A 24,391-nucleotide genomic window follows, 5' to 3' on the forward strand; every position below is an offset into this window, starting at 1 on the left:
TCCCGGGACAAACCAATCCCGGGGGGGCCGCGGGCAGAGCCGGGATCGCGGGAAGGGTCTGGGGGAAATTCCCGGCGCTGCCTCTTTTCCCGGGGTTTGCTTCCAGCTGGGCATTTTATCCGCATTTGTCATCAATTTCCCCCTATTTTTCTCGATTTTATATTTCTATTTTCCCCCTATTTTTTCCTCTTTTTTATCTTTATTCTTCTCTATTTCCCCTCGATTTTATCCATATTTTACCACTATTTTATCCCTACTTAAGTTGTATTTTATTCCTATTCTATCCTCATTTTATCCCTAGCTTATCTTTAGGCAACAAAAGAAGAGGGAAAAATGTCAGAAAATGACGGTTTTTTAACCAAAATTGCCAAAAGTGCCCAAAAACCCTAAAAAAAAGGGAATTTCAGCTGCTGGAAGAAGAATTTTATTGTGAGTTTTGATTTTTGATCAGAAATCTCAGAGATGATTTTTAGGAGAGGGTGCTCCGCGAGCAGATGAAGCCCCAGGCACCCCAAATTCCCTGGGAAAAGGAATGGAGAGAGGAAAGGTGTGTGGAAAAAATGGGATAAATCCTGAATTTCCGGGGATCAAAGGCAGATGGTGGAGGTGCAGTACCCACATTCCCAATTATTCCCAAATATTCTGTCGTCCAGGGAAATCAGGATATCCATGATCAGCCCTTCTTGAGGGAATTCCAGAGGAAAATCAGGGAATGGGAGCAGAGAATTCCGGCGGGCTCACAGCCAGATGTTGGAGGTGCAGTCCCACATTCCCAATCATTCCCAGTCATTCCCAATCATTCTCAGATTTCCCCGGCATTCCGGCGGGCTCACAGCCAGATGTTGGAGGTGCAGTCCCACGTTCTCAATCATTCCCAGTCATTCCCAATCATTCCCAGATTTCCCCGGCATTCCGGCGGGCTCACAGCCAGATGTTGGAGGTGCAGTCCCACGTTCCCAATCATTCCCAATCATTCCCAGTCATTCCCAATCATTCCCAGATTTCCCCGGCATTCCGGCGGGCTCACAGCCAGATGTCGGAGGTGCAGTCCCACATTCCCAATCATTCCCAGTCATTCCCAATCATTCCCAGATTTCCCCAGCATTCCGGCGGGCTCACAGCCAGATGTCGGAGGTGCAGTCCCCCCCCGGGTAGCGCACCTCGTGCGCCAGGCAGGGCCCGCCCGGCTCCTTCCCGAAATCCAGCAGGAATTCGGGATTGATGGCCAGGCCCCCCCGCGCCGTGTCCACGTCCAGCTGCAGCAGCACCGAGCCCTCCCTGCAGCAATTGAACAAAAATAACGGGGGCTGAGACTAAAACCGAACTAATCATCAATTAATAACCCAAAATTCATCCCAAAATTCCCCATCAAAACCCCCCCCTACATTTGGAATTACCAACCAATTATTACCAATTAATAACACATTATGAATCAATTATAAACCAATTAAAAACCAATTAGTTTAAATGCCATTTAACAATCAACTAATAATCAATTAACCAATCAATAACCAATTAATAATCAGCAACCAATAAGAATCAACAACCAGTTATAAACCAATTAATGATCAATTAATAACCAATTAATAACTGATCAATAATCAGTAACTAATAATAACCAACAACTAACTGTTAACCAATTTTAACCAATTATTACCCAATAAATACCCAACCAATACCCAATAAATACCCAGCCAATACCCAATCAATACCCAACCGATACCTAGCCAATACCCGGCCGATAGGCAGTTATTGATCGGGAGGGCTCACTTGAGCAGGCCGGGGTAGAACTGCCGGTCCCAGGTGATACCCAATCAGTACCCAATCAATACCCGGCCAATACCCAGCTGATAGGCTGTTATTGATCATTATGTCTCACTTGAGCAGGCTGGGGTAGAACTGCCGGTCCCAGGCGCTGAACAGCGACGTGGTCACGTACAGCCGGCGCCCGTCCAGGCTGAGCTGCAGCATCTGCGGCCCCCCCGGGATCCGCTTCCCCTGAATTGGGAAAAACCATCCAGGGCTCCAAAATCCCAGAGTTGAGAATGGCCAACCCCCAGCTTTGGGGAGAAATTTTTTCCCCCAAATTTCTTAATTCCATGATTTTTTTCTGAGGGAAAATTGGGATTTCTGGGATGAAACCCACCCCTGAGGAAGCAAAATCCAGGTGGGAACAACCTCAGGAGGTGTTATGGATGTCGGGAATTTCCAAAAATGCAGGAAGAGTCGGGGAAAAAAATTTGGGATTCATCACCTGGATCACGCACGGCTCTGGCTGATCCTGCAATTCCCGATCCTCCACTACGGTCACAGCTCCCCCTTTGGAGATGCTGCCTCCCAGAAAAACCTGGAAAACCGTTAAAATCCATGGAAAATCTGAATGAATCCCTTCAAAACTGAGGGAATTGGGTTTTTTGGGAATTTCCTCCTCACCTGCCCCACTAGTTTGGGGTTTTTGGGGTCGGAGATGTCGTACTGCCGCACGTCCCCGTGCAGCCAGTTGCTGAAGTACAGGAATCTGTCGTCCAGGGAAATCAGGATATCCGTGATCAGCCCTTACCGAGGAATTCCAGAGGAAAATCAGGGAATGGGAGCAAAGAGAATCCCCAAAGTCCCCAAATTCCCACATGGAAACGCCAAAAAATGGGGTTGGGAAGGAGTTGGATCATTCCAGAATCCTTGAGGAAATCCAGACTCAAATTCCAAGGATTTTCCTGGAAAATCCCACCCCCAGCACAGAGCAAATCCCACTCCGGGGTTCCTTTGCTCATCCCAAAACTCTCCCTCAAAAAAAAACGCCCATTATTTGGAATTTTTTGCCATTTAAGGATAGAATCCCGCCAAAATCCACTCTTGATCCATGAGAAAATTCTCAAATTTCTCCCACTGACCTGGCATCTCCGGGAGAAGCCATCCCTGGACTTTCTTGCTGGGCACCTCAATCACCTTCTCTGCTTCCCATTTTCCTTCCTGAGAACGGAAAACATAGAATTAATTCCCAAAATTCATGGAATATCCACTCCACCCCACAATCCCACGGCAATAAAACCTGAGATTTCCCTAAAACCCCTGGAATTCCATGGAAAAACTCCCGAAATCCCTCATTATAACATGGGAAAAGCTCCAACTCCCAGCAGATTTCCCCCAAATCTTGAGGACTCACAGAGTTCCTGTGGAAGCTGCAGATGTCCCCGCTGAGGGCAATGAAACCATGGAAAAACCCCAGGATTCCATGGAAAATCCCCCATTATAGCATGGAAAAAGCCCCAATTCCCCGATGATTCCCCCCAAATCCCAGAGCTCACAGGGTTCCTGTAGAATCTCCGGATGTCCCTGCTCAGGGCAATGAAACCATGGAAAATCCCCCATTATAGCATGGAAAAAGCCCCGATTCTCTGACATTTCCCCCCAAATCCCAGAGCTCACGGGGTTCCTGTAGAATCTCCAGATGTCCCCGCTGAGGGCACAGCCCACGAAGCCCTGGGCAGCGCTGGGATTGTGCAGGAATCGGATTTCCAGCGGGATGGAGCCCATGCCCAGGTCCAGCTCCTGCACCAGGCGCCGCTCATGCCAGTCCCACACATTGATGTGCCGCCCGTAGTGCCCTGGAAAGGGGAGATATTCCCTAAATTCCTGTTTTCTATGGAGTAGTCAGCGGTTTGGAGTGAAACTGGGGGTAAAAGCGGGATTTAAAAGAAATTGGGATTTTTTTAGAGATTCTAGAGATGGGAAATTGAATTTTTGAGCAGTTTTTAAGGTCAAAATTTGGATTTTTTTAAAAGAATTTGCATGCAAAAATTGGATTTTTTTCAGAGTTTTGACTCTCAAAAACTGTTTTTTTCATGAGTTTCTGCTCTCACAAATGTAATTTCCCAGATTTCCCACTGACCTTTCTCCACATCCTTGGGATTGAATCCCTGGGCCAGGACCCTGGGGACACCCCACTCGGTGCTGAGCAGGACGTTGTGCCGGGGCTGGTACCAGAAGTCGTAGCCCAGATTTGGGACTTTTCCTCCCTTTTCCCAATTTCCTTTCACTTCAAAGGTTTCTCCATCCAGGAGGACAAAAGTGCCTGGAAAAAAATTCCCAAAAAAAGGAGTTTGGAACGATTTATAGAGCTTGAAATAAAGCAATTTAAAAAAAACTACACTTCTTTTATTGTTATTATTATTATTATTATTATTATTATTATTATTATTACTACTACTACTACTACTACTACTACTACTACTACTAATGATTTCTAAAATTATTCCACATTATTTTATTATTGGTAATAAAAATAATTTCCTAGGATTTTATATTTTCCTATAATAATTCCTATAATTATTTTGCTTTAAATAAAGCAAATTATTTATGAATATCTGCTTCCATTTTTAAATTAAATGAAACACAAAAGCAGTCTAGAAAATCAATGAAAAACCTGCAGGAATGTGCTAAAGATTCCGGGAAAATTCCACATATTCCATGGATTTTGCAGGATTTTGCACAGAAATGAATCCCTGTGGATGTTTTTATGGAATCTGGAGGAATTCCGAACCTTTTCCGTTGCCATCAGGGTCCCCCAGGCAGCTGATGAGGATTTCCCCAGAGCCCAGGCAGTGGGAAGTGTGCGGGAACGCGGCGTTGGCCTTGCGGGCCAGCTCCTCGGCTTCCACCACCTGGAACGGGGGAAAATGGGGAAAATTCCAGGAAAAATGGGGAAAATTCCTCAGCTTCCACCACCTGGAATGGGGAATATTCTGGGAAAAATGGGGAAAGTTCTTGGAAATCAGATGGCAGGGGGGGAAATGGGAATTTGCAGGCAAAGGTTTGTGGGAATGTTTGAAGGGAAAAGGGGGAAAAAATGGGAAGAAAGGGAAAAATCAGGGAATAAATAAATCAGGGAATGAAGGAAGAAATTGGGATAAATGGACGAGAAAAGGGAAAAATAAGTGGGAAAAAGCAGAGAAAAAGGGGGGAATTGCAAACCTTGTGGAGCCTGGGAGCCCTGGGATCGGTGGCCACGTCCACGACGTAGACGCGGGAGGAGACGAGGCTGGGCAGGATCAGGAAGCGCCGGGACTTGCCGGGGTCCCCGTGGCAGCTGCTGCAGGCGTTCCAGCCCGAGTGGTGCAGCTCGTCCCCCACGTGCGGCATGGGCAGCCGGTGGATCACCTGTGGAACACCACCTGGGAAATATCACTGTGAAACATCACCTGGGAGACATCATCTGTGGAACATCACCTGGGAAATATCACTGTGAAACATCACCTGGGAGACATCACCTGTGGAACATCACTGTGAAATATCACCTGTGGAACATCACCTGTGGAACATCACTGTGAAATATCACCTGTGAAACATCACCTGTGGAACATCACTGTGAAATATCACCTGTGAAACATCACCTGTGGAACATCACTGTGAAATATCACCTGTGAAACATCACCTGGGAAACATCACAGTGAAATATCGCTGTGAAATATCACCTGTGGAACATCACCTGTGGAACATAACCTGGGAAACACCATCTGTGAGACATCACTGTGAAACATCACCTGTGGAACATCACCTGTGAAACATCACCTGTGGAACCACGGGGATCCAGCTCCAGATCCCCCTTCCCTGAATTCCGGCATTGCTGTCCCTGCCAGGGCCGGGAAGGACTTGGGAGCCTGAATCTTCCTGGATGTGGGATGCCAGGTTCTCCTGGATCTTCCCAGATTCCCCCAGATTTTTCCAGATTCCCCCAGATTTTCTCAGATTCAGGACCCCAGGTTCTCCTGGGTTTTCCAGATCTGGGATCCCAGATTACCCCAGATTTTCCCAGATTCAGGATCCCAGGTTTTCCTGAATTTTTCCAGATTCAGGACCCCAGGCTCTCCAGAAGTTTCCCGGGTTTGGGACCCCAGGTTCTCCCAGATTCTCCTGGACTGGGGACGCCAGATTCCCCTGGATTTTCCTGGATTCAGGATGTCACGTTCCCTCAGATTTTCCTGGATTCAGGATCGCAGACTCCCCCGGACTGGGGATCCCCCGGGCTCTCCCAGGCCCTACCTGGCAGTACCGAGGGGATTTGGGATCCACGTCCACGGTGGCCAGGAAGTCGGGAATGCCGATCCCGGTGTTCCGGTAGATGCAGGGCAGGTACAGCAGCTGCTCCCGGGGCCCTGCGGGAACACCAGGGGCTCAGATCCCCAGTTCCAGAGCTCCCAGCAATTCCAGCATTTGGAAATGCCCAATTCCAGCACTTGCCTTTCATGGCCTCCAGAGGACTGGCATAGCCCGGCCCGCACGCTCCGCATTTTCCTGCTGGAATAGGGCAAAATTCCATCACTTCCACATCCCAAAAATCCTGGGAATTTGGGGCCTTCTATTGGCTCCTCATTGGCAATTCCCCACTGCCATCTCCCAGCCTTAAACCCACGGAATTCCCCATTCCCACTTCCTTATTCCCAGCTCCTCATTCCCAATTGCCAGTTTTTGTGCCTTTGCTCTCCAGGGGAAAAACCCATTGGAATTTATCCCAGCTTTGGGCTCCCTGAGTTGTCCCAAAGTGCCAGATTAGGAGGGATAAATTTGGGATTTTAGCAAGGGCTAGAAAAAAAATGGGAGTTTCTGTGTAATTCCAGGGTTTAATATCAAAAATATTCCAAGTTCCAGGGAGGAAAATCCAGAGTAAATTTGGGAAAAATCAAATTCAAATTCAATTGTAAACAACAGAGGAGCCACTGGAAAAAATCCAGGAATTTCAAGAATCTTCTCCCAAAAAAACAAATTCTCAAGGGATTTAGGGAGTTCATTTTTCAGAACATTCCAGGATTTATTTCCTTCCATAATTCCCAAGTTTTTGAGCTCCCAGATCATACCAGGCGTGTCAATCATTCCCAAAGTTATTTATTGACTTCCAGGAACTTGGACCCAAAAAAATTCCTCAAAAAATTCCACTTGGGAGTGAAAAAAATTCCAGGAAATTCAGTATATCTTTGGTTAGAATATTGATAATTTTTGGCTACACATTCCTGCTACTAATTCCTCATGTTTGGCTGGGTTTGATCCCAAAATTCCTGATATTTCCCCCCTGTTTTGAACTCCTGTTTCCCATGGAAATGGCTTGCAACTTTTTGGCCCCTCCCACTTTTCCCACAGAGCCAAAAGTCAAAGTTCATGGAAACCCGAGGTTTTATCCTCACAAAACATAATCAGGAAAACGATCCTGGAAATCAAGGATTTATCCCCATAAATACGGAATACGTCAGGGAAAAGCTCAAATCTGATCTTTAAGGATTTTTCCGAGCGTTTTTCCTGTTCCCAAGCAGCAAATCCCGGAGTTTCTCCCAGTTTTTGGAAGTTTAGGGATTATAAATTCCCAATTAATTCGAGGGAAAATGGATTTTAATGAAGGAATTCGAGCTCTTAATTAAAACCCACGGGGTTTTTAGGGGATATTTAAATATTTAAATCCAGGGAAAAGCCGGACTTTGACACCCACCCCCCCCCCCTCCAACCCCGGGAAGCCAAAAGCAGCAAATCCCGGGATTTTGGGGTTTTTTGGGATTGTTGGGGATTTTGGGATCTCTTACCCATCCTGAACCGGGCTGAGAATGGGAATTCCAGGAGTTTCGTTGGATTTGTACGGAGAAACAGCCGGGAAAGGGTCGGAAACCCAGGGGGAAAGGGGAGGGCTGTAGGAGAGGAGGAGCCAAGGGCAGGATCACGGAAAAAAACAAAATTCCGCCTTAAAACGCCAAAGGGAAACTTCCAAACTTCTCCCTCCGTGGAATTCCCGCTTTCCCCCCCGATTTTCTCCTTTTTATTCCAAAATTTCCTGACTTTTTTCCAGCCTGGAGAAGGAATTTGGGAATAGCGAAGGAGAGAGGAGTTTTGGTTCAAAACCTCGGGATTTTCGGAATGTTTCCCGGGAACTCTCTCCCAAGGGATTTCAGGAAATTTTAAAAATATTTTGTGGCTTTCCTGGGTGAAAAAAAAAAATCCTCTGGAAAATCAGGATTTCACTCCTAATTCCTTCTAGCGTTGTCCCTAATGAGAATAAATTTATTAATTAATGATTATTTATTTCTTTAGTATGGAATTTTTAAGGAATCTAGGAATCTGCCCTTTTTTCCCCTCCTTCCAGGTAATGTTTATTTTGGAATTTCCAAAATATTTCCATTTTTTTACATCCCTGTTTTTTTTTCACGAACCACCAGGAAAAGCAGGAAAAAAAAAGAGAGATTCTTCTGCTATGAATAAAGATATTTAAATGACTATTTTGGGGTAGTTCATTTATTATTGAAGATATTTAAATTCTTAATTATTTTTCCTTTTTTTTTTTTTTTTTTGGCTGTTTTTCACTCAGTTTTTGGGCTGTTTTACCAACACCTGCCTCACGTGGGAGATTTTGCCCTCAGCTGGACAACTTTGGCCTCAGGGGGAGCTTTATTGCCCTCAGGTGGAGAATTTTAGCCTCAGCGGGAGAATTTCTGCCCTCAGCTGGACGATTCTGCCCTCACGGGTAGAATTTCTGCCCTCAGGCGGACGATTTTGGCCTGAGGTGTGAGATTTCGGCCCCGAGCATCCCTCAGCTGTGAGGGCTGACCGCTGCTCACGGCCCGCCCGGCCCTGAGGGGCTCTCGGGCCGCTCACACCCCGCGCGGGACGCCGGCCCGGGAGCAGCGCCGGCCGTTCTCCCGCCGCTCCCCAAGGGCTCAGCGCCTCAGAGCCGCCTCGGCCCCGCAGCAGCGGCGGATCCATGAGCGGGAGAGCCGCAAGGAGGGGGTGGGGGTCGCGACCCAGCGGCGCCATTTTCCCACCCTTCCCCTTTCCTCCCTCAGTCGCCTCAGGGTCCGGCCCCGTGACGTCACCGCGCGCAGGCGGAAGTGACGCCAACGGTATCCCTCCGCCGGCCAGGTCCCCTTTTTGTGTGTGTGGTGTGTGTGTTGTGTGTGTGGTGCGGCTGCGGGCGCCGCGCGCCTGTATCAGCCCGCCGGGCCCGACGACCTTTTTTTTCTTATCCCCCCCCCTTTTCCGAGAGGGGTGAAGTGGAGGAGGGGGGGAAAAAAAACCCACACGCACGCCAAGCACGGAGCCGCCCCCTGGCAGAACGTACAGAGGGCGAGCAGAGGCAGGGATAATTCCTTCTTCTTCTTCATCACCATCTTCATCCTCCTCCTCCTCCTCAGCATCCCGCCAAGTGGGGGGGGGGGGGGGCTCATGCCACCTGCCCCCGTGCCCTGCGGGTCGCCTCGCCCGGAGAGCGGCGGAGCCCCGTAGGAGCGAGCGGCGGCAGCGCTGAGGAAGGTGAGGCGGGGGGCGCGGGGAAAGGGGGGGGATGAAGGCGGCGGGGCCCCCGGGGGTGGCGGCGGCGGCGCTGGCGGTAGGGGGAGATGGACATGGCGGGGGGGATCGGAGACGGTGGAACCGGCTCGAACCGCCCGGGAATGGGGGAGAAGGAGGGAATGAAGGAGGGGGGGCGGCAGGGCCGGAGCGCGCCGTACACAAAGCGGTGGCGGGAGGAGGAGGAGGCGAAGAGCAGGAGGAGGAGGAGGAGAAGGAGGAGGGAGGGCTCGGGGTGCCGAGGAGGGGCCGGGGAGGAGCCGCGGCGGCTCCGGCGGCCGCTCCCGCCGGGCCCGGGCGGGCGCTGAGGGACGCGGAGGGATCCGCGCGCAGCCCTCACGGCCCGGGGGGCGCGGTGAAGCGGCAGCCCTCAGGGGAGGGGGGCGGTGGTGATGCGGCCCCGCCGCCGCTCCCTCCGCGCACCCCCTCCCGCCATACTGGGGGTCCCCTCACGGTCCCATCACGGTCGCCCCCCGGTCGCCACCGCCGGGGTGAGGAAGGGGCGGTCGTGTTCGTCCTTTCCCCCGTCTCCCGGCGCTGCCGCCCCCTCCTCTCTTTGGCGGCGCTGCTTCGCTGGTGGGCGGCCATGTTGGGCACGGGGATTATTTTTCGCTCTCTTTCTTAGCCGCCACAATACGCTGAGGGTGTGCGGGGGGCTTTTCCCGGAGTTCTCGGGAGAAGCGGCCTTTTTCCGCTTTTTAGGGGAGGCTGAGGAAAAGGGGAGGGTCTGGGATCAGCGCTTTGCAGGGTGAGACCACCCCCCCATCATCCTTGGCCTGCTGGTGCTTCACCTTCGCTGAGTGAGTGCCCCTGTCCAGCGCCGCGAGGGGAGGGAGCCCCTCGGCCGCAGGGATTGGGATCCCAGTCTTCTTCCTCGCGATTTGGGATCCCAGTCTTCTTCCTCGGGATTTTGGGATCCCAGCCTTCTTCCTCGGGATTTGGGATTGGGATCCCAGCCTTTTTCCTTGGGATTTGGGATTGGTGTTCCAGCCTTTTCCTGAGAGATCCCAGCATTCTTCCTCAGGGATCTCACCTGTCTCTTCAGGGATTTGGGATTTCCATCCCATCCCTTTCCTCAGGGATTTGGGGTGGGTTTTCCAACCTTCTCCTCAGGGATTTGGGATCTCCATCCCACCCTTCTTCCTAGTTTTTCCTGTAACCCTCAGCAGCAGCTCCATCCCCTCGTCCCTCCCGGATCCAAGCAGGAAAAAATGGGAAAGCTCCTCATTTTCTCCCCTGCCCAAGCCGGGATCCCAGAATTCCTGGGAGAGGCTCAGGAATTCCCTCCCTCCAGCAGGATTTGGGATTCCATCCCCAAAACCCCCCCGAGGCTGCTTCTCTGAAAATTCCTAGAGCTTGAGGTTTTGCTGGAATTCCCTGGGGCTGGGATGTGCCAGGGAGCTGGGGAGGGATGGGATCCTGCTTCCCAAAACCCGATTTTATTTGGATTCACTGGATTTTGTTGGAATTCACCTGATCCCAGCGTGGGCAGAGGATGGGAGGGATTCCACCAGAAAAATTCCCAAAGATGCTGGAGAAAATAATAATAAAACAATTTTAAAAAATCAAAATAAAGGATTTTACAGGCTTTTAATGATTAATTAGCACAAGTTAAATCTGATTAATTAACGGGATTAGGTTTTTCCTGTTTGATTTTTTTTTTTTTTTATGGATGGGAAGGTGAAGGGTGAAGTCCCAAAGGAAATTTGCATTTTGTTTCCGAAATTCCTCAAAATTCCCAGAATTTTCCCAATTCCAGGGTGCTTTTGGGCTGCTAATTAAACAGACTTAGTAATTATTATTAACATCTAATTTACATCTAATTTGGGTGTGTTATCCACTTCAAAGCCAAGGAAAACCAACCATTCCTGATATTTTTGGGATTATTTTTCCAGCTTCTCAAGGCCTGGAGATGAGGAATTTTTTGGGAAGAGGCAGGAGAGCATTCCAAGGTTCTGCCTGTGGGATAGGAGACAACAAAATCCCTTTTTTTCCCCCCATTCCAGGAAAATTTTCCACTATTCCTCCCATCCCAGGCTGAAGCAATGGAGAGAATTCCCAGATTGGGAAGCTCTGGTTAATTTTTGGTTTTATCCCTGCAAATTTTTCCTTTGATCCCAAAATTCTTGGAATTCTCCTCCCAGTGCTTTTATTTTTATTTTATTCTCATTTTAATTAAAAGCCCCCCCAAACTGAAGCTCCTGCTGCCTGTTCTAAGCTGGGAATTTTGGGATAACCAAAAATCCTTTGGGATTTTTTTAAATCTTATTTTGTTTTGGATTTAAAATTTCTAAAACTATGAAATAACCTGGAATTTCATAATGGAAGAGGAAGGAAAAAATTCCAATTTTTTGTCAAATCCAGGATTTTTCCACAAATTTCCCTGGAAAAAACCCCCAGAAATAATCTGAAAATTTCTAGCTCCTTTTGTTTTCCCTTGAAATTTTGGGATCTAAAACCAACTCATTCCTCCCCTGGGAAAAAAAATCCCTGCGAGTTTTTTAGTACCAAATTCCCTTTTTTCCCCCATTTTTCCAGGATGGCAGACACGGACCTTTTCATGGAATGTGAGGAGGAGGAGCTGGAGCCATGGCAGAAAATCAGCGACGTCATCGAGGACTCCGTGGTGGAGGATTACAATTCCATGGAAAAAAATTCCACAGGTCATTTCCCCCTTTTCCCACTTCATTTTCCCCAATTTTCCCCCTTTTCCAACTTCATTGTCTCCCTTTTTCTGCTGTTGTTTCCCATTTTTCTCAGTGACTTTTTCATATTTCCCACTAACTATCCCCACTTACATTTCCCCTTTCCCCACGTATTTTTTCCCCCCATATTCCCATGAATCTTCTCATGGATTATCCCTTTCTTCCCACTTAATTTTGTCCCTTTTTTCTTCACTTATTTTTCCCTGATTTTCCCATGGATTTTCCCCCTTTTGCCATGGATTTTTTCCCACTTTCTCCCTAGATTTTCCCCCTTTCCCCCTTGAGTTTTTCCCCCTTTTGCCATGGATATTTTCCCCCATATTCCCATGGCTTTTTCTCCATATTCCCCTGGATTTTCTCCCTTTTCCCCCGGCTTTTCCCCCATATTCCCCTGCCTTTTCCCCCATATTCCCCCGGCTTTCCCCCCATATTCCCCCGGCTTTCCCCCCATATTCCCCTGCCATTTCCCCCCCGTTTCCCCTGCCTTTTCCCCGTTTCCCCACGGCTGTGGGCTGTTTTCCAGGCGGGAACGCCGCTGTCCAGCCGGGCGGGCAGTCGCTGCTGCTGGCGCAGAGCCCCGCGCCCGGCCTGGGGGCCGTGGTGACGCAGCCGCTGCTGCGGCCGGTGCAGCTGATGCAGAACGCCAACCACGGCACCAACCCGCCCGCGGGCACCCAGCCCATCTTCATCACCACCCAGGTCAGCTCCTGGCCCAAAGCTCCACGGGGAATCCCGGGAAAACCCTGCTTTCCTGGGGAAAATTCCCATTCCTCACTCCGGTTTGGGTGCTGCTTCTCCTGTCATGCCAGAATCCCCCTGGCGTTGTGGGATGTGGGTTGGACCCCGTTGAGTGTTTGGCTCAACAAAACCTCAAACCCTCCAGAGGTTTTGTTTTCCTTCAACTCCAGTCCTGAACCCCAAATTCCAGTCCTGATCCCAATCCTAAACCCCAACCTAAATCCCAATCCTAAGCCCCAAAACCCAACCCCAATCCTGGGTGATTTTTAGGTTTGTTTGGGATATTTTTTTGGGGTTGGAATTCCCTCAGGAATGGCCCGGGGGTGACGGATCCGTTGGATTCCAGGGATTATTTTTGGATTGGTTCAGGACGGTTTTTGGGTTGGTGTAGGAGATGGTTTTGGGTTGATTTGGGACAGTTTTTGGGCTGATGCATCCCTTGGGTTCCAGGGGTTCCCGGTGCAGAACGTCCGGCCTGTGCAGAGCCCCATGAACCAGGTGGGCATCGTGCTTAATGTCCAGCAGGGCCAGACCGTCCGGCCAATCACCCTCGTGCCAGGTAATTAATTCATTAATCAATGAGAACTATCCAGTAATAGCTAGTAATGGGAATAATGCTAGTAATGATGATGGTGATGAGGTGTGGCCAGTGCAGAGCCCCATGAGCCCATCCTCCTTGTGCCAGGTGACAGCAATAATAATAATAATAATAATAATAATAAAACAACAACATTATTAATCGTTTACAGTAATAATAGTAGTAATAACAATGACAAGGGGCCAATGTAGAACCCCATGGGCTGGGTGGGCCCCATCGCCCGCGTGCCAGGTGATCATCATTAATAATATTAATAATAATTATCATTAATAAGAATAAAAGCTGTAAATCCCAAATAAAGGTGTAAATCCCATATTTCCTGGGATTGGGGTTGGATCATGGCTCTCTGTTTGTCGTTGAAGCCCCAGGTACCCAGTTTGTTAAACCAGCAGTTGGGATTGACTAATTCCAGATACAGATTCGTAACTCGGGGTTGCTCGCACCTGGATTAAAGCTGTAAATCCCAAATTTCTCCTTTTGGGACTGGGGTGGGATGACGGCTCTCTGTTTGTGTTTGAAGCCCCAGGTACCCAGTTTGTTAAACCAGCAGTTGGCGTTCCCCAGGTGTTCTCGCCGGTGGCGCAGGTGCGGCCGGGCAGCGCCGGGCCCGGCCGGCCGGCCACCAACGCCTTCGCCACGGTCATCCCGGCCACGCTGACCCTGCGCAGCACCGTGCCCCAGGCCCAGGCGCCCCAGCAGAGTGAGTCGCCCAGTTCCTGATCCTAGCCCAAATTCCTGATTGTATCCTAAATTCTCGATCCTAGCCAAGTTCCTGCAGGAATTCTCATGGAAAAATCTGTGGGTGACATTGGGAGTTAGGCCTGAGTTCGCTTTTGGCTCAGAGTTTATTCACATGTTAGGAAATGAGGAGAATCTGGAGCAGTTTGGGTAAAAAAGTGGTTCAGTTTGGGAATTCCTGGCTGGGATTTCACAGGAGTTTTGTCTAAACCATTCCTGGGGGAGACTCAAGGTGGAAGATCCAGGCCAAGTGGCAGGGGTAGAATTCCAGGCTGGAATTTCACTGGAATTTTGTCCAAACCATTTCTGGTGAAGCCCCAAGCAGGGAACCAGAGGAGGTGGCTGAGTTCCCAGCCCCATTCCCATCGGGAATCCCACAGAACTCTCTCCCCTCCACAGTGAGCATCGCCAGCTTCGTGACCGTGAAGCGCCCAGGCGTGCCCGGTGATGGCGGCAGCGGCGGCCCCGAGGTGGCCAAGCTGGTGAACACGCTGGGCACAGTGCCCTCGCTGGCACACGGCCCCGCCGCGCTGGCCGTGCCCAACAGCAGCCCCGGCAGCGCCCAGCGCAGCCCCGCCAGCGAGGCCTCGGCCTCGGCCGCGCCCCGGAAAGGTAAATCCCCTGAAAAGGGAGTTCCGCCCCGCCGGGGGCAGGACTGGGATTGAGGGGTGCTCCAGGTTCGTGGGAGGCAGGAGTTGGTTTACGATGCTTTGTGGGATAAAGGGCAGAAAAGAGAAAAACGGGGGTTTTGGGAGGCTTTGTGGGACAAAGGCTGTGAAAATTGTGGATTTTTTTGGGATTATGAGTGTCCGGGGCAGGGGAGAAGTGGGAATAGTGGCACTGGGAGCTGATCCGTGTCTGTCCCGCTGCAGGCAGCTCCTCTCCCATTCCCAGCCTGGATTTCCAGGACGGGGGACGCAAGGTCTGTCCCAAGTGCGACTCGCAGTTCCGCGTCACCGAGGCGCTGCGGGGCCACATGTGTGTAAGTCATCATCCCAGGACCGGGGAGCTCTAGGCCTGGCTTAACGAGTGGGGATTCATTCTAGACCCGGCTTAATGAGTGGGGATTCATTCTAGACCTGGCTTAACGAGTGGGGATTCATTCTAGACCCAGTTTAACAAGTGGGGATTCATTCTAGACCCAGTTCAATGTCTCCATATTCATTGTCCCAGCCCCAGCGCACTGTCTCTCATTAATTACCCCAGCCTCAATTAGCGAGCAGCCGTTAATTACTGTGTTTCCACAGTACTGCTGCCCGGAGCTGGTGGAATTCCTGAAGAAACGCAAATCCCTGGATTCCGAGCCTGCCCCGCCCTCGGCCAAGGCCCCCTCCCCCGCCCAGGGGGCGGCCCCGGCCCCGCCCCCGACCCCGCCCAAGGCCGCACCTGAGCCAGGTGAGGGCGGGGCCGACCCCGCCCAGGCCAAGCTGATCATGCTGGTGGATGAGTTCTACTACGGGCGGGACGGGGGCAAAGGGGCCGCTGTGCCACCCTGCCCCAGGGTGCCCACGTCCTTCCGCTGCCCCCACTGCACCAAGCGCCTCAAGAACAACATCCGGTGAGCCATCGGCCCTTAATTAGCCGTTAATTAGCCATTAATTACCTGGGAATAACCCAGAAATGGGATGGGAGCGGTGTGGGAGTGATGGGCAGTGGGATGGGGGCACCGCTGCCCCCACTGCACCAAGCGCCTCAAGAACAACACCCAGTGAGCTGTTATCTGTTAATTGTACGCTAATTATTCATTGATTATCTGGGAATAACCCAGGAATAATCCGGGATTGTGGGAATTGTGTGGGAATGGGCTGGGATTGTGGGAATGACAGGCAGTTGGGGCCTGGGCACCGCTGCATCAAGAACACCCCCCAGTGAGGAATTATCCAGGAATTTGCCAGGAATAATCCATGAATAGCCCAAACCGAGCTGGGGGCGATGCACAGAGTGCATTTTCCCGGGATGGGGAACGGGAATCTCCGGGAATTCTGTCGCTGCAGGTTCATGAACCACATGAAGCACCACGTGGAACTGGACCAGCAGAACGGGGAGGTGGACGTGCACACCATCTGCCAGCACTGCTACCGCCACTTCAGCACGCCCTTCCAGCTGCAGTGCCACCTGGAGAACGTGCACAGCCCCTACGAGTCCAGCAGTCAGTGCTTTTCCTGCTTCTCTTTGGGATTCACCTGGGAATTTCCTCTGGGGTTCATCGGGGTTTTGGACAGGGAAAATTGTCCCTCCTCCCTCACCCCTTCCTTGAGGTCACCACAAAATCCACCTGAAAGTCCAGCCAAGTTTCACTTCTCCAGCCCCAATTCCACCTGGAGAACATGCACAGCTCCTAAAAGTGCACTAGGCTGTGCTTTTCCATGAATTTTTTATCTCTAAATCAGGATTTTCCTCCTGGATTTATGGAAGGAGAGTTGTCACTCTTCCCTCACCCCTTGCTCAAGGTCACCTCAAAATCCACCCCAAAACCCAGCCAAGTTTCATTTCTCCAGCCCCAGTTCCACCTTCTCCCATTTCTCTCTTCCCTTTTTTTTTTCCCCCTTTTTTTTCCATTTCCCCTCCCTTTACCCCCTTTTCCTGCTTTTTCCCATTTCCCCCCTTTTCCCCTTTTCCTGCTTTTCTCTCTTCTTTTCCCTCTTTTTCCCCCTTCTCCCTTCCCCCCACACCTCCAACTCCCACATTTTTCCCACCTTTTGCCCGTTTTCCCCTGTTTTTTGGTGCAGCCAAGTGCAAGATCTGTGAGTGGGCGTTTGAGAGCGAGCCGCTCTTCCTGCAGCACATGAAGGACACCCACAAACCCGGGGAGATGCCCTATGTCTGCCAGGTATGGAAAACTCCCGGAATTCCCACCTGGAATTCCCAGTTCCCACCCCACAAATCCCAGAGTAATTCCCTGTGTGTGCCAGGTATGGAAAAACATGGAATTTTCCCCTGTTAATTGGGATTTTCCCACACCCTGCTGCTGAAATGCCCCAAATCCCGGGATTTTTTCCCCATTTTCCCACATCCTGTTCAAACACCCCGGCTCCCTGGATTTTCCTGCCCCCCATCCTGGTTTTCCCGGGTTTTCCCGGGTTTTCCAGGTGTGCCAGTACCGCTCATCGCTGTACTCAGAGGTGGACAGCCACTTCCGGCTGATCCACGAGGACACGCGGCACCTGCTCTGCCCCTACTGCCTCAAGGTGTTCAAGAACGGCAACGCCTTCCAGCAGCACTTCATGAGGCACCAGGTGAGCCGCAGTTCCCGGGAAAAACGGGAGTTGGAGAATGCTGAACATCGACTGAGTTTGGGTGGGAATTGGGAAAAAATGGGATTTGGGGATTGCCTCAGGCTGTTCAAGAATGGCAGCACCTTCCAGCAGCACTTCATGAGGCACCAGGTGAGCCCCGGTTCCAGGAAATTCCTTGAGAAAAGTGCCTACTTAATAACCAATACCTACTTAATAATTAATAAATAATTAATACCTACTTAGTAATTATTAACTAATTAATAATATAATAAAAAAAATTATTTCCAGAAGAAGAGTATGTAGCACTGCAACCAGTGCCGCCTGCAGTTCTAATACCCATTCAATACTCAATAAACAATTGATAGCTATGTAATAACTATTAAATAATTAATAAATAAAAAATAAATAATAATTGATACTAATTACAGCTTTTTCCCATAAGAGCATGTACCACTGCTACCAGTGCAGTTTTCAGTCCTAATATCCATTCAGTACTCAATATACAATTGATAGCTATTTAATAACAGGTATTAACTAATAAACAATCAATGCCTAACGAAACAATTAATGATTAATTAATGCTGATGGGTTTTTTCCAGAAGAAGAGCGTGTACCACTGCAACAAGTGCCGCCTGCAGTTCCTGTTTGCCAAGGACAAGATTGAGCACAAGCTGCAGCACCACAAAACCTTCCGCAAGCCCAAGCAGCTCGAGGGGCTCAAACCCGGCACCAAGGCATGCCCTGCCTGGGAGAATTCCCGGGATAATTCCTGGAAAAATTACTGGAATTCCTGGAAAAATTCCCGGGAAAATTAATGGAAAAATTACCCAAAAAATTCATGGAAAAATTCCCGGGAAAAACTCCTGGAAGAATCCCTGTGGCTTTTGTTGGCTGGGGGTGGTGGGGATGGGGAAAGGGGAGGGATTAAGGGGGGGATTTGGGGAGGGGTTTATGAGATTGAGTAGATTTCTTATGGAGTTTGGTGTGTGCTGGGATTCATTGGGAATTTAATGAGATTAATTGAATTTTGTGGAATTAATTGGGAATTTACTGGGATTTATTAGAAATTTACTGGGGTTCATGGGATATTTCCTGTGATTAATTGGATATTTCCTGGAGTTAATTTTTTTTTTATAGAGCTGGTTGGGTGTTTCATGGCAGTGACTGGGAATTCGTCCAAAACCCAGATTCCCTGTGGAAAATCCCAATTTCCCTGATGTTTCTGTGCTCCCCCAGGTGACGATCCGCGCGTCGCGGGGCCAGCCCCGCTCGCTGCCGCTGGAACCTCCCCACGGGATGGGCCCGGATCCGGCGCCCCTGGGATCCTCCTCCGACCCCCAGCCCCTCTTCCTGTGCCACCGCAACGCCCCCCGCAGAGCCGGCAAAAAAACGTCAGCGCTTTTCCGGGAAAAAACGGGAATTTGGGGGGAAAAGGGAATTTCGGGGAAAATTTGGGGAAAAAACAGGAATTTCGGGATTCTCCAGCCACCATGGGATCCTCAAGAGAGCCAGCAGAAAATAAAGTCAGTGCTTTTCCTGGAAAAAATAGGAGTTTTGGGGAAACTCGAGGGAAAAAGAGGGAAAATACAGGAATCTGGCAAAAGAATGGGAATTTTGAGGTTCCCCAGTCAGTGAAGCATCTCCAAGAGAGCTGGCAGGAAAACATCAGTGATTTTCTGGGAAAAACAGTGGAAATTTTGGGAGAAAATTGTGTCACTTCGGGGAAAAAACCAGGAATTCTGAGGTTGGTTTGGAAAGGTGGAGCTGGAAAACAGGGAATTAAAGCTGGAATTCCGTCCTGGAATATTGGCACTATTGATAATTTGATAATAGTTCATTAATGTTGATTAGTTTTAAATAATCATTCATTTTTAGCAAATGCCCATCCTAAATCCTGCTGTCCCCTTTCCTGCCCACCGAGGCCCTCCCAAAGTGCCGCTTTTGACGGATTTTGCCGTTTTTTGCCCCAGGAGCGGCCTGGGCCGGCAGACGTGCCTGGAGTGCAGCTTCGAGATCCCCGACTTCCCCAACCACTTCCCCACCTACGTGCACTGCTCCCTGTGCCGCTACAGCACCTGCTGCTCCCGCGCCTACGCCAACCACATGATCAAGTACGGGATTTTGGGGAAAAAAAACGGGATTTGGGGAAAAACGGGGAGAAAACTGAGCAAAAATGGCAAAAAAAGGGTGAAAAATGGGGCAGAAACGGGGGAAAACCGGAATTCCTGCTGCTTCCATGCCTGTGCCAACCACATGATCAAGGATGGAAAAATCTGGGATTTGGGAACAATTTTGGGCTCCTGAGCAGTTTTCCAGTGTTTTATAGGGTTTTTTTATTATTTATGGGGTGTTTTCTTTGATTTTACAGCTGTTTCTCCAGCTTATCCCTCACTTTCCCACATTTTTCCCTCTCCAGCAACCACGTTCCTCGGAAAAGCCCCAAATATTTGGCTTTGTTCAAGAACTACACGGCCAGGTATGGAAAAAATTCCCAAAATCCCATTCCAGGGGAATTCCAGCCCTTGGGAATTCCTGACCTTTTTCATTCTGGGGGAAAATCCAGGGATTTTGGGATTTATGGGTCCTATTCCCATTGGGGGTGAATTTTACATTTTAATTATTAAATAATATTATTTAATGTTCAATTATCAACAATATTTTAATTATTATTAGTTTAATTACTAACAAGAAACAATTGATAATAATGATTTAGTTATTAATTAGGGCTTAGGAACATTTTTATATCTGATCATAAAGTTTATTTATTTTTCTTCCTCCTTCCATTTTCCTCCCTTTTTCTTTCCCCTCTTTTTCCCTTTTTCCCCCTTTGTTCCCCATTTTTCCCTCTTTTTTCCCATTTCCCAGTGGGGTGAGGCTCTCATGTTCCTCCTGCCTCTTCATCACCTCTGAGGGCGACTCCATGGCCAAACATTTGGTGTTCAACCCCTCCCACGAGTCCAGCAACATCATTGTCCAAGGTAAAACTGGGAAAAAAAAACGGGAAAATGGGAAAAACCCGGAATTCCAGGCAAAATCCAAGAAATCTTCATATTCTGGAGCTTGGGTTGGGAATAAACTGAATTAATTTTACATTTTATTGATGGGATGGAAATTCAGAATTCATTCCTGAGGGAGCTTGGTTTGATTCCGGTTTTTCCAGGAATTCCCACCAATCCCAAATTCCTCTGAAATAAAATTAAATAGAAGTAAAAACCTAAAACACCTTCAATGAATCAGAATAAAAACTGGAAATATTCTGTTTTATTCCAGGGCCTTCTTGGATATCACATTCCAGGTAAGCCAGAAATTCCTGTTTATCCTCATCCCTCCCAGTCCATGGATGGGAATTTTTTCTCATCTTTTTTTCTCCCTTTTCCATCCTTTTTTTCCCCGCCTTGTTTTTCCTTTTCCCTCCCTTTTCCCCCATTTTTCTCCCCTGTTTCTTTCCCCTTTTTCCCCTCCTTTTCTCTCCTTATTCTCCCTTTTCCCTCTCCTTTTTTCCCTTTTTGTTTCCTGTATTTTTCCTTGCCCCCCTTTTGTCCTCCTTTCCCCCCCTCTTTTTTCTCTCCCTTTTCCCCCCTTTCCCATTTTTTTCCTTTTTTCCCCTTCCCCCCCTTTTTTCCCCTTTTTTCCCTCCCCTTTCCTCTCCATCCCAAAACACCCCAAATATTTCACTTTTCCCACTCCCCCTTTTTCCTAATCCCCAAACACCCCAAATATTTCACTTTCCCCATTCCCCCCTTTTTCCCAATCCCCAAACACCCCAAATATTTCATTTTCCCCATTCCCCCCTTTTTCCCAATCCCCAAACACCCCAAATATTTCACTTTTCCCACTCCCCCTTTTTTCCAGGCACACCCAGGACACGCCTCAGCCCCCTCCCTGCCACACCCCATCCCCTCCTGCCCCTCCCAGACCCCAAAAGCCCCAAAGCCCCCCTCAGGACCCCCCTCAGAGCCCGAGCCCGCAGCCCCCCGAGGCCGCCCCCGCCCCGCAGCCGCCCGAGCCCCCGCAGCGGGAGCCCGAGGCGCCCCGCAAGGAGCCGCTGTCGGTGAGGAAGCTGCGCGTGGTGCTGTTCGCGCTGTGCTCCAGCCCCGAGCAGGCGGCGCGGCACTTCCGCAGCCCGCCCCGCCGCATCCGCCGCTGGCTGCGCCGCTGCCAGGCCCTGCAGGACGAGCGCCCCGAGCTGCCCGAGGGCAAATACCTCAGCCTGGAGGCCGAGGAGAAGCTGGCCGAGTGGGTGCTGACCCAGCGCGAGCAGCAGCTGCCCGTCAACGAGGAGACGCTCTTCCAGAAGGCCACCAAGATCGGCAGGGCCCTGGAGGGGGGGTTCCAGATCTCCTACGAGTGGGCCGTGAGGTTCATGCTGCGGCACCACCTCAGCACCCACACGCGCCGCGCCGTCGCCCACCCCCTGCCCAAGGAGATCCAGGGCAATGCCGGAGCCTTCATCGAGTTCGTGCAGCGCCAGATCCAGGCGCAGGAGCTGCCCCCGGCCATGATCGCCGCCGTGGACGAGATCTCGCTGTTCCTGGACGCGGAGGTGCTGGGCAGCGACGAGCGCAAGGAGAGCGCGCTGCAGACCGTGGGCAACGGCGAGCCCTGGTGCGAGCTGGTGCTGACCCTGCTGGCCGACGGCGGCGTCCTCCCCGCCCTGGTCATCTCCAGGGGCCGCCCGCCCTGTCCCACCGCCCTGCCCAAATCCATCCTGCTGGAGTCCAAGGAGAGTGGCTGCGGCGACGACGAGATCATGGAGCTGTGGGCGGCCCGGGTGTGGAGGAAGCACACGGAGTGCCGAGGCGGCGCCTCCAAAGGGATGCTGGTGCTGGATTGCCACCGGACGCACCTGTCCGAGGAGGTGCTGGCCGTGCTCAGCGCGGCCGGGGCGCTGCCGGCCGTCATCCCCGCGGGGTGCAGCTCCCGCACCCAGCCCCTGGACGTGTGCGTCAAGAGATCCCTGAAAAATTTCCTCCACAAAAAATGGAGAGAGCGGGCGAGAGACCTGGCGGATTCCGACTCCTCCGCGCTGCTCCAGCTGCTGCTGGGGTGGCTGGGAGAAGCTTTGGAAGTGCTCGGGAATTGCCCGGAATTGATCCGGAAATCTTTCCTGGTCGCCAGCGTCCTGCCGGGGCCGGCCGGGGACTCGGGATCGCCGCGGCGCAACGGCGACGAGCAGGAGGAGCTGATCGCCGCCATGGAGGAGCGGCTGAAAATCGCCAAAACCCGGGAATCGTCCCCGGAATTCCTGGAGAACGACGACCCCGAGGCCGACCCCGAAATCCTGCACCGGCTCTTCGAGGGGGAGAGCGAGGCCGAGTCCTTCTACGGCTTCGAGGAGGCGGATTTGGAGCTGATGGAAATTTGAGAATTCCTGGAAAAAAAGGAAAAAAAAAAATGGGACGGATTCATCCCAGAAATTCCTGGGTTTGGAGAGGCTGAGGAGCGCTGGGAGTGGAAGGGGTGTTCCCTGGTTTTGGGCCCGAAAATTGAAGGATATTCCAAGGTTTTGGCCGCAGAAATGGAGGGATATTCCCAGTTTCTGGCCCTCAAAACTTAAGGGATATTCCCTGTTTTTTGGAGATCCCAACACGTCCCAGAAATTGAAGGCTATTCCCAATTTTCCGCCCCAAAAATTGAAGGATATCCCCTATTTTTGGCCCCCAAAATTGAAGGAAATTCCTTGGTTTTTGCCCCAAGAATTAAAGGGTGTTCCCTGTTCTCAGAGAGCCAAACCCACCCCAGAAATTAAAGGATATTCCCATTTTTTAGCCCCAAAAACCCAAGCATATTCCCAAATTTTTGGCCCCAAAACAAAGGACGTTCCCAGTTTTTGGAACAAAGAGATGAGATCCCAGTTCCCAGCGGATTTCTGGGATTTTTCCGGATTTGCCATTTCCGCCAATTTTTTGGGAGGATTTTCGTGACTTTTTTTTCTTTTTTTTTAAATTTAAAAAAAAACTGAAAAAAAAAACTTGGATTCACTGTGTTGGTATTTCCTTGGAATTCTCTCTCGTGGGTGGATATTTTTTGGGAATTTTCTTTACCTCACTTGTACCATAATTCCTGGTTTTTAGCAGTGGGAATTTGACGTCGTTTGTGCCCAGGTTTTTTTCCAAGAAGACAAAAAGTCCCTGGATTTAACTTCCAAAAAAACTGGGGGAATTTTTCTTTCTTTTTTCCTTGACTTCTGTTTGGAATTTAACCCAGAAAAATCCCTGTTTCTTACAGAAAATTCCTTCAGATTGGCTGCGAAGATTCAGTTACTTTGGGGTTTTTTAATGGAAATTGGGAATTTGGATGGAATTTTGGTGGAATTTTAGGGAGTTTTGAGGGAATTTGGCTTGGGAATTGTGGAGCCACCATTCCCCGCCAGCAGTTTTTGGGATTGGCGCTGCTTTTCCTGCCCAGAACTCAATTTTCCCAATTTCTCCCCAAAAACTTCCCATTGGAGGGGCAGAAAACCCCAACTTCTCCTTGGATTTCCCCCTTTTGGATTGTTAATTATCAACTTTATTTAAAAAATAACCATCCTGGAAAACCGCACCTTCCTTAGGGTCGAAAAATCTGGGATTTGTGGCTAAAACTGTGATGAAAAACCCGAAAAAATCAATGAAAAAAAAAAAAAAAAAGATTTTGGGTTGATTTTTCACTGCCAGCTCTGACTTTTTACCGGAATTTGCATGTTTTTTGGGAAAATGTTGTTTTTTTTTTTTTTAATTTTATTTTAAAAATTCTTGGAATTCCCAAATTCCAGAGGCACCTGGCACCTGTTTTTTCATAAGATTTGTGGAGGTTTTTTTTTTTTGGGTCTTTTCCCGGAAGGAAAACAGGAAAAAAAATTGAAAAAAATATTTGAAATAAATCAAATTTTAAAATAATTTAAAAAAAAGGATCATCTTGGAGTTGTACAGGAGTGGAAAATGTGGAATAAAAGCAGGGAAATGGATTTATAAATAAACAGTGTTTTTATTGTGGAAAAAATTCCTTCATTACCATGGGATTTGGGTAGAAAAATCCTGGATTTAATTAATTCATTTTTTCCGTGGAGAATTCCTGGG

General features: G+C 49.7%; 2 protein-coding genes across 3 annotated transcripts; one reads left to right on the forward strand and one right to left on the reverse strand.

The window, feature by feature from the left end:
- Window positions 1-408: 408 nt before the first annotated feature.
- Window positions 409-7,680, reverse strand: SELENBP1 (selenium binding protein 1). 2 transcript variants are annotated; one of them, XM_058821587.1, is made up of 12 exons: window positions 7,566-7,680; window positions 6,238-6,294; window positions 6,040-6,152; window positions 4,972-5,157; window positions 4,541-4,661; window positions 3,890-4,072; window positions 3,427-3,605; window positions 2,892-2,970; window positions 2,434-2,555; window positions 2,255-2,347; window positions 1,880-1,998; window positions 409-1,278 (listed from the first exon to the last, which is right to left on the reverse strand). In XM_058821587.1, the coding sequence occupies exons 1-12, from the start codon at window positions 7,567-7,569 to the stop codon at window positions 1,116-1,118; spliced, it is 1,419 nt and encodes a 472-aa protein (XP_058677570.1). In that variant the 5' UTR covers window positions 7,570-7,680; the 3' UTR covers window positions 409-1,115. The 2 variants fall into 2 exon arrangements, with proteins under 2 accessions (XP_058677570.1, XP_058677571.1); XM_058821588.1 differs by having other exon boundaries at window positions 6,238-6,291; window positions 7,566-7,629.
- A 4,177-nt stretch (window positions 7,681-11,857) lies between these two features.
- POGZ (pogo transposable element derived with ZNF domain) lies at window positions 11,858-24,265 on the forward strand. The gene is made up of 17 exons (XM_058821718.1): window positions 11,858-11,981; window positions 12,547-12,722; window positions 13,212-13,320; window positions 13,880-14,071; window positions 14,413-14,709; window positions 14,970-15,079; window positions 15,345-15,655; window positions 16,092-16,246; window positions 16,827-16,927; window positions 17,187-17,333; window positions 17,933-18,067; window positions 18,570-18,724; window positions 19,304-19,444; window positions 19,750-19,809; window positions 20,199-20,311; window positions 20,604-20,628; window positions 21,186-24,265. Exons 1-17 carry the CDS (start codon window positions 11,858-11,860, stop codon window positions 22,696-22,698), a joined length of 3,864 nt encoding a protein of 1,287 aa, XP_058677701.1. The 3' UTR covers window positions 22,699-24,265.
- Window positions 24,266-24,391: the final 126 nt, after the last annotated feature.

This window comes from Ammospiza caudacuta, chromosome 30 (assembly GCF_027887145.1).
Source record: "Ammospiza caudacuta isolate bAmmCau1 chromosome 30, bAmmCau1.pri, whole genome shotgun sequence".
Taxonomy (NCBI): domain Eukaryota; kingdom Metazoa; phylum Chordata; class Aves; order Passeriformes; family Passerellidae; genus Ammospiza; species Ammospiza caudacuta.

Bases quoted from the DNA above. Each gene is read 5' to 3' on its own strand.
- SELENBP1 (XM_058821587.1), bottom strand. The intron at 3,606-3,889 runs GTCAGTGGGAAA...TCCCCTTTCCAG, and splicing joins TCCCAAGGATGTGGAGAAAG to GGCACTACGGGCGGCACATC. The intron at 1,999-2,254 runs GTGATGAATCCC...TTCCCAATTCAG, and splicing joins CAGAGCCGTGCGTGATCCAG to GGGAAGCGGATCCCGGGGGG.
- POGZ (XM_058821718.1), top strand. From the start codon at position 11,858: ATGGCAGACACGGACCTTTTCATGGAATGTGAGGAGGAGGAGCTGGAG. The intron at 11,982-12,546 runs GTCATTTCCCCC...GCTGTTTTCCAG, and splicing joins CATGGAAAAAAATTCCACAG to GCGGGAACGCCGCTGTCCAG. The intron at 19,810-20,198 runs GTATGGAAAAAA...CCCATTTCCCAG, and splicing joins TTCAAGAACTACACGGCCAG to TGGGGTGAGGCTCTCATGTT.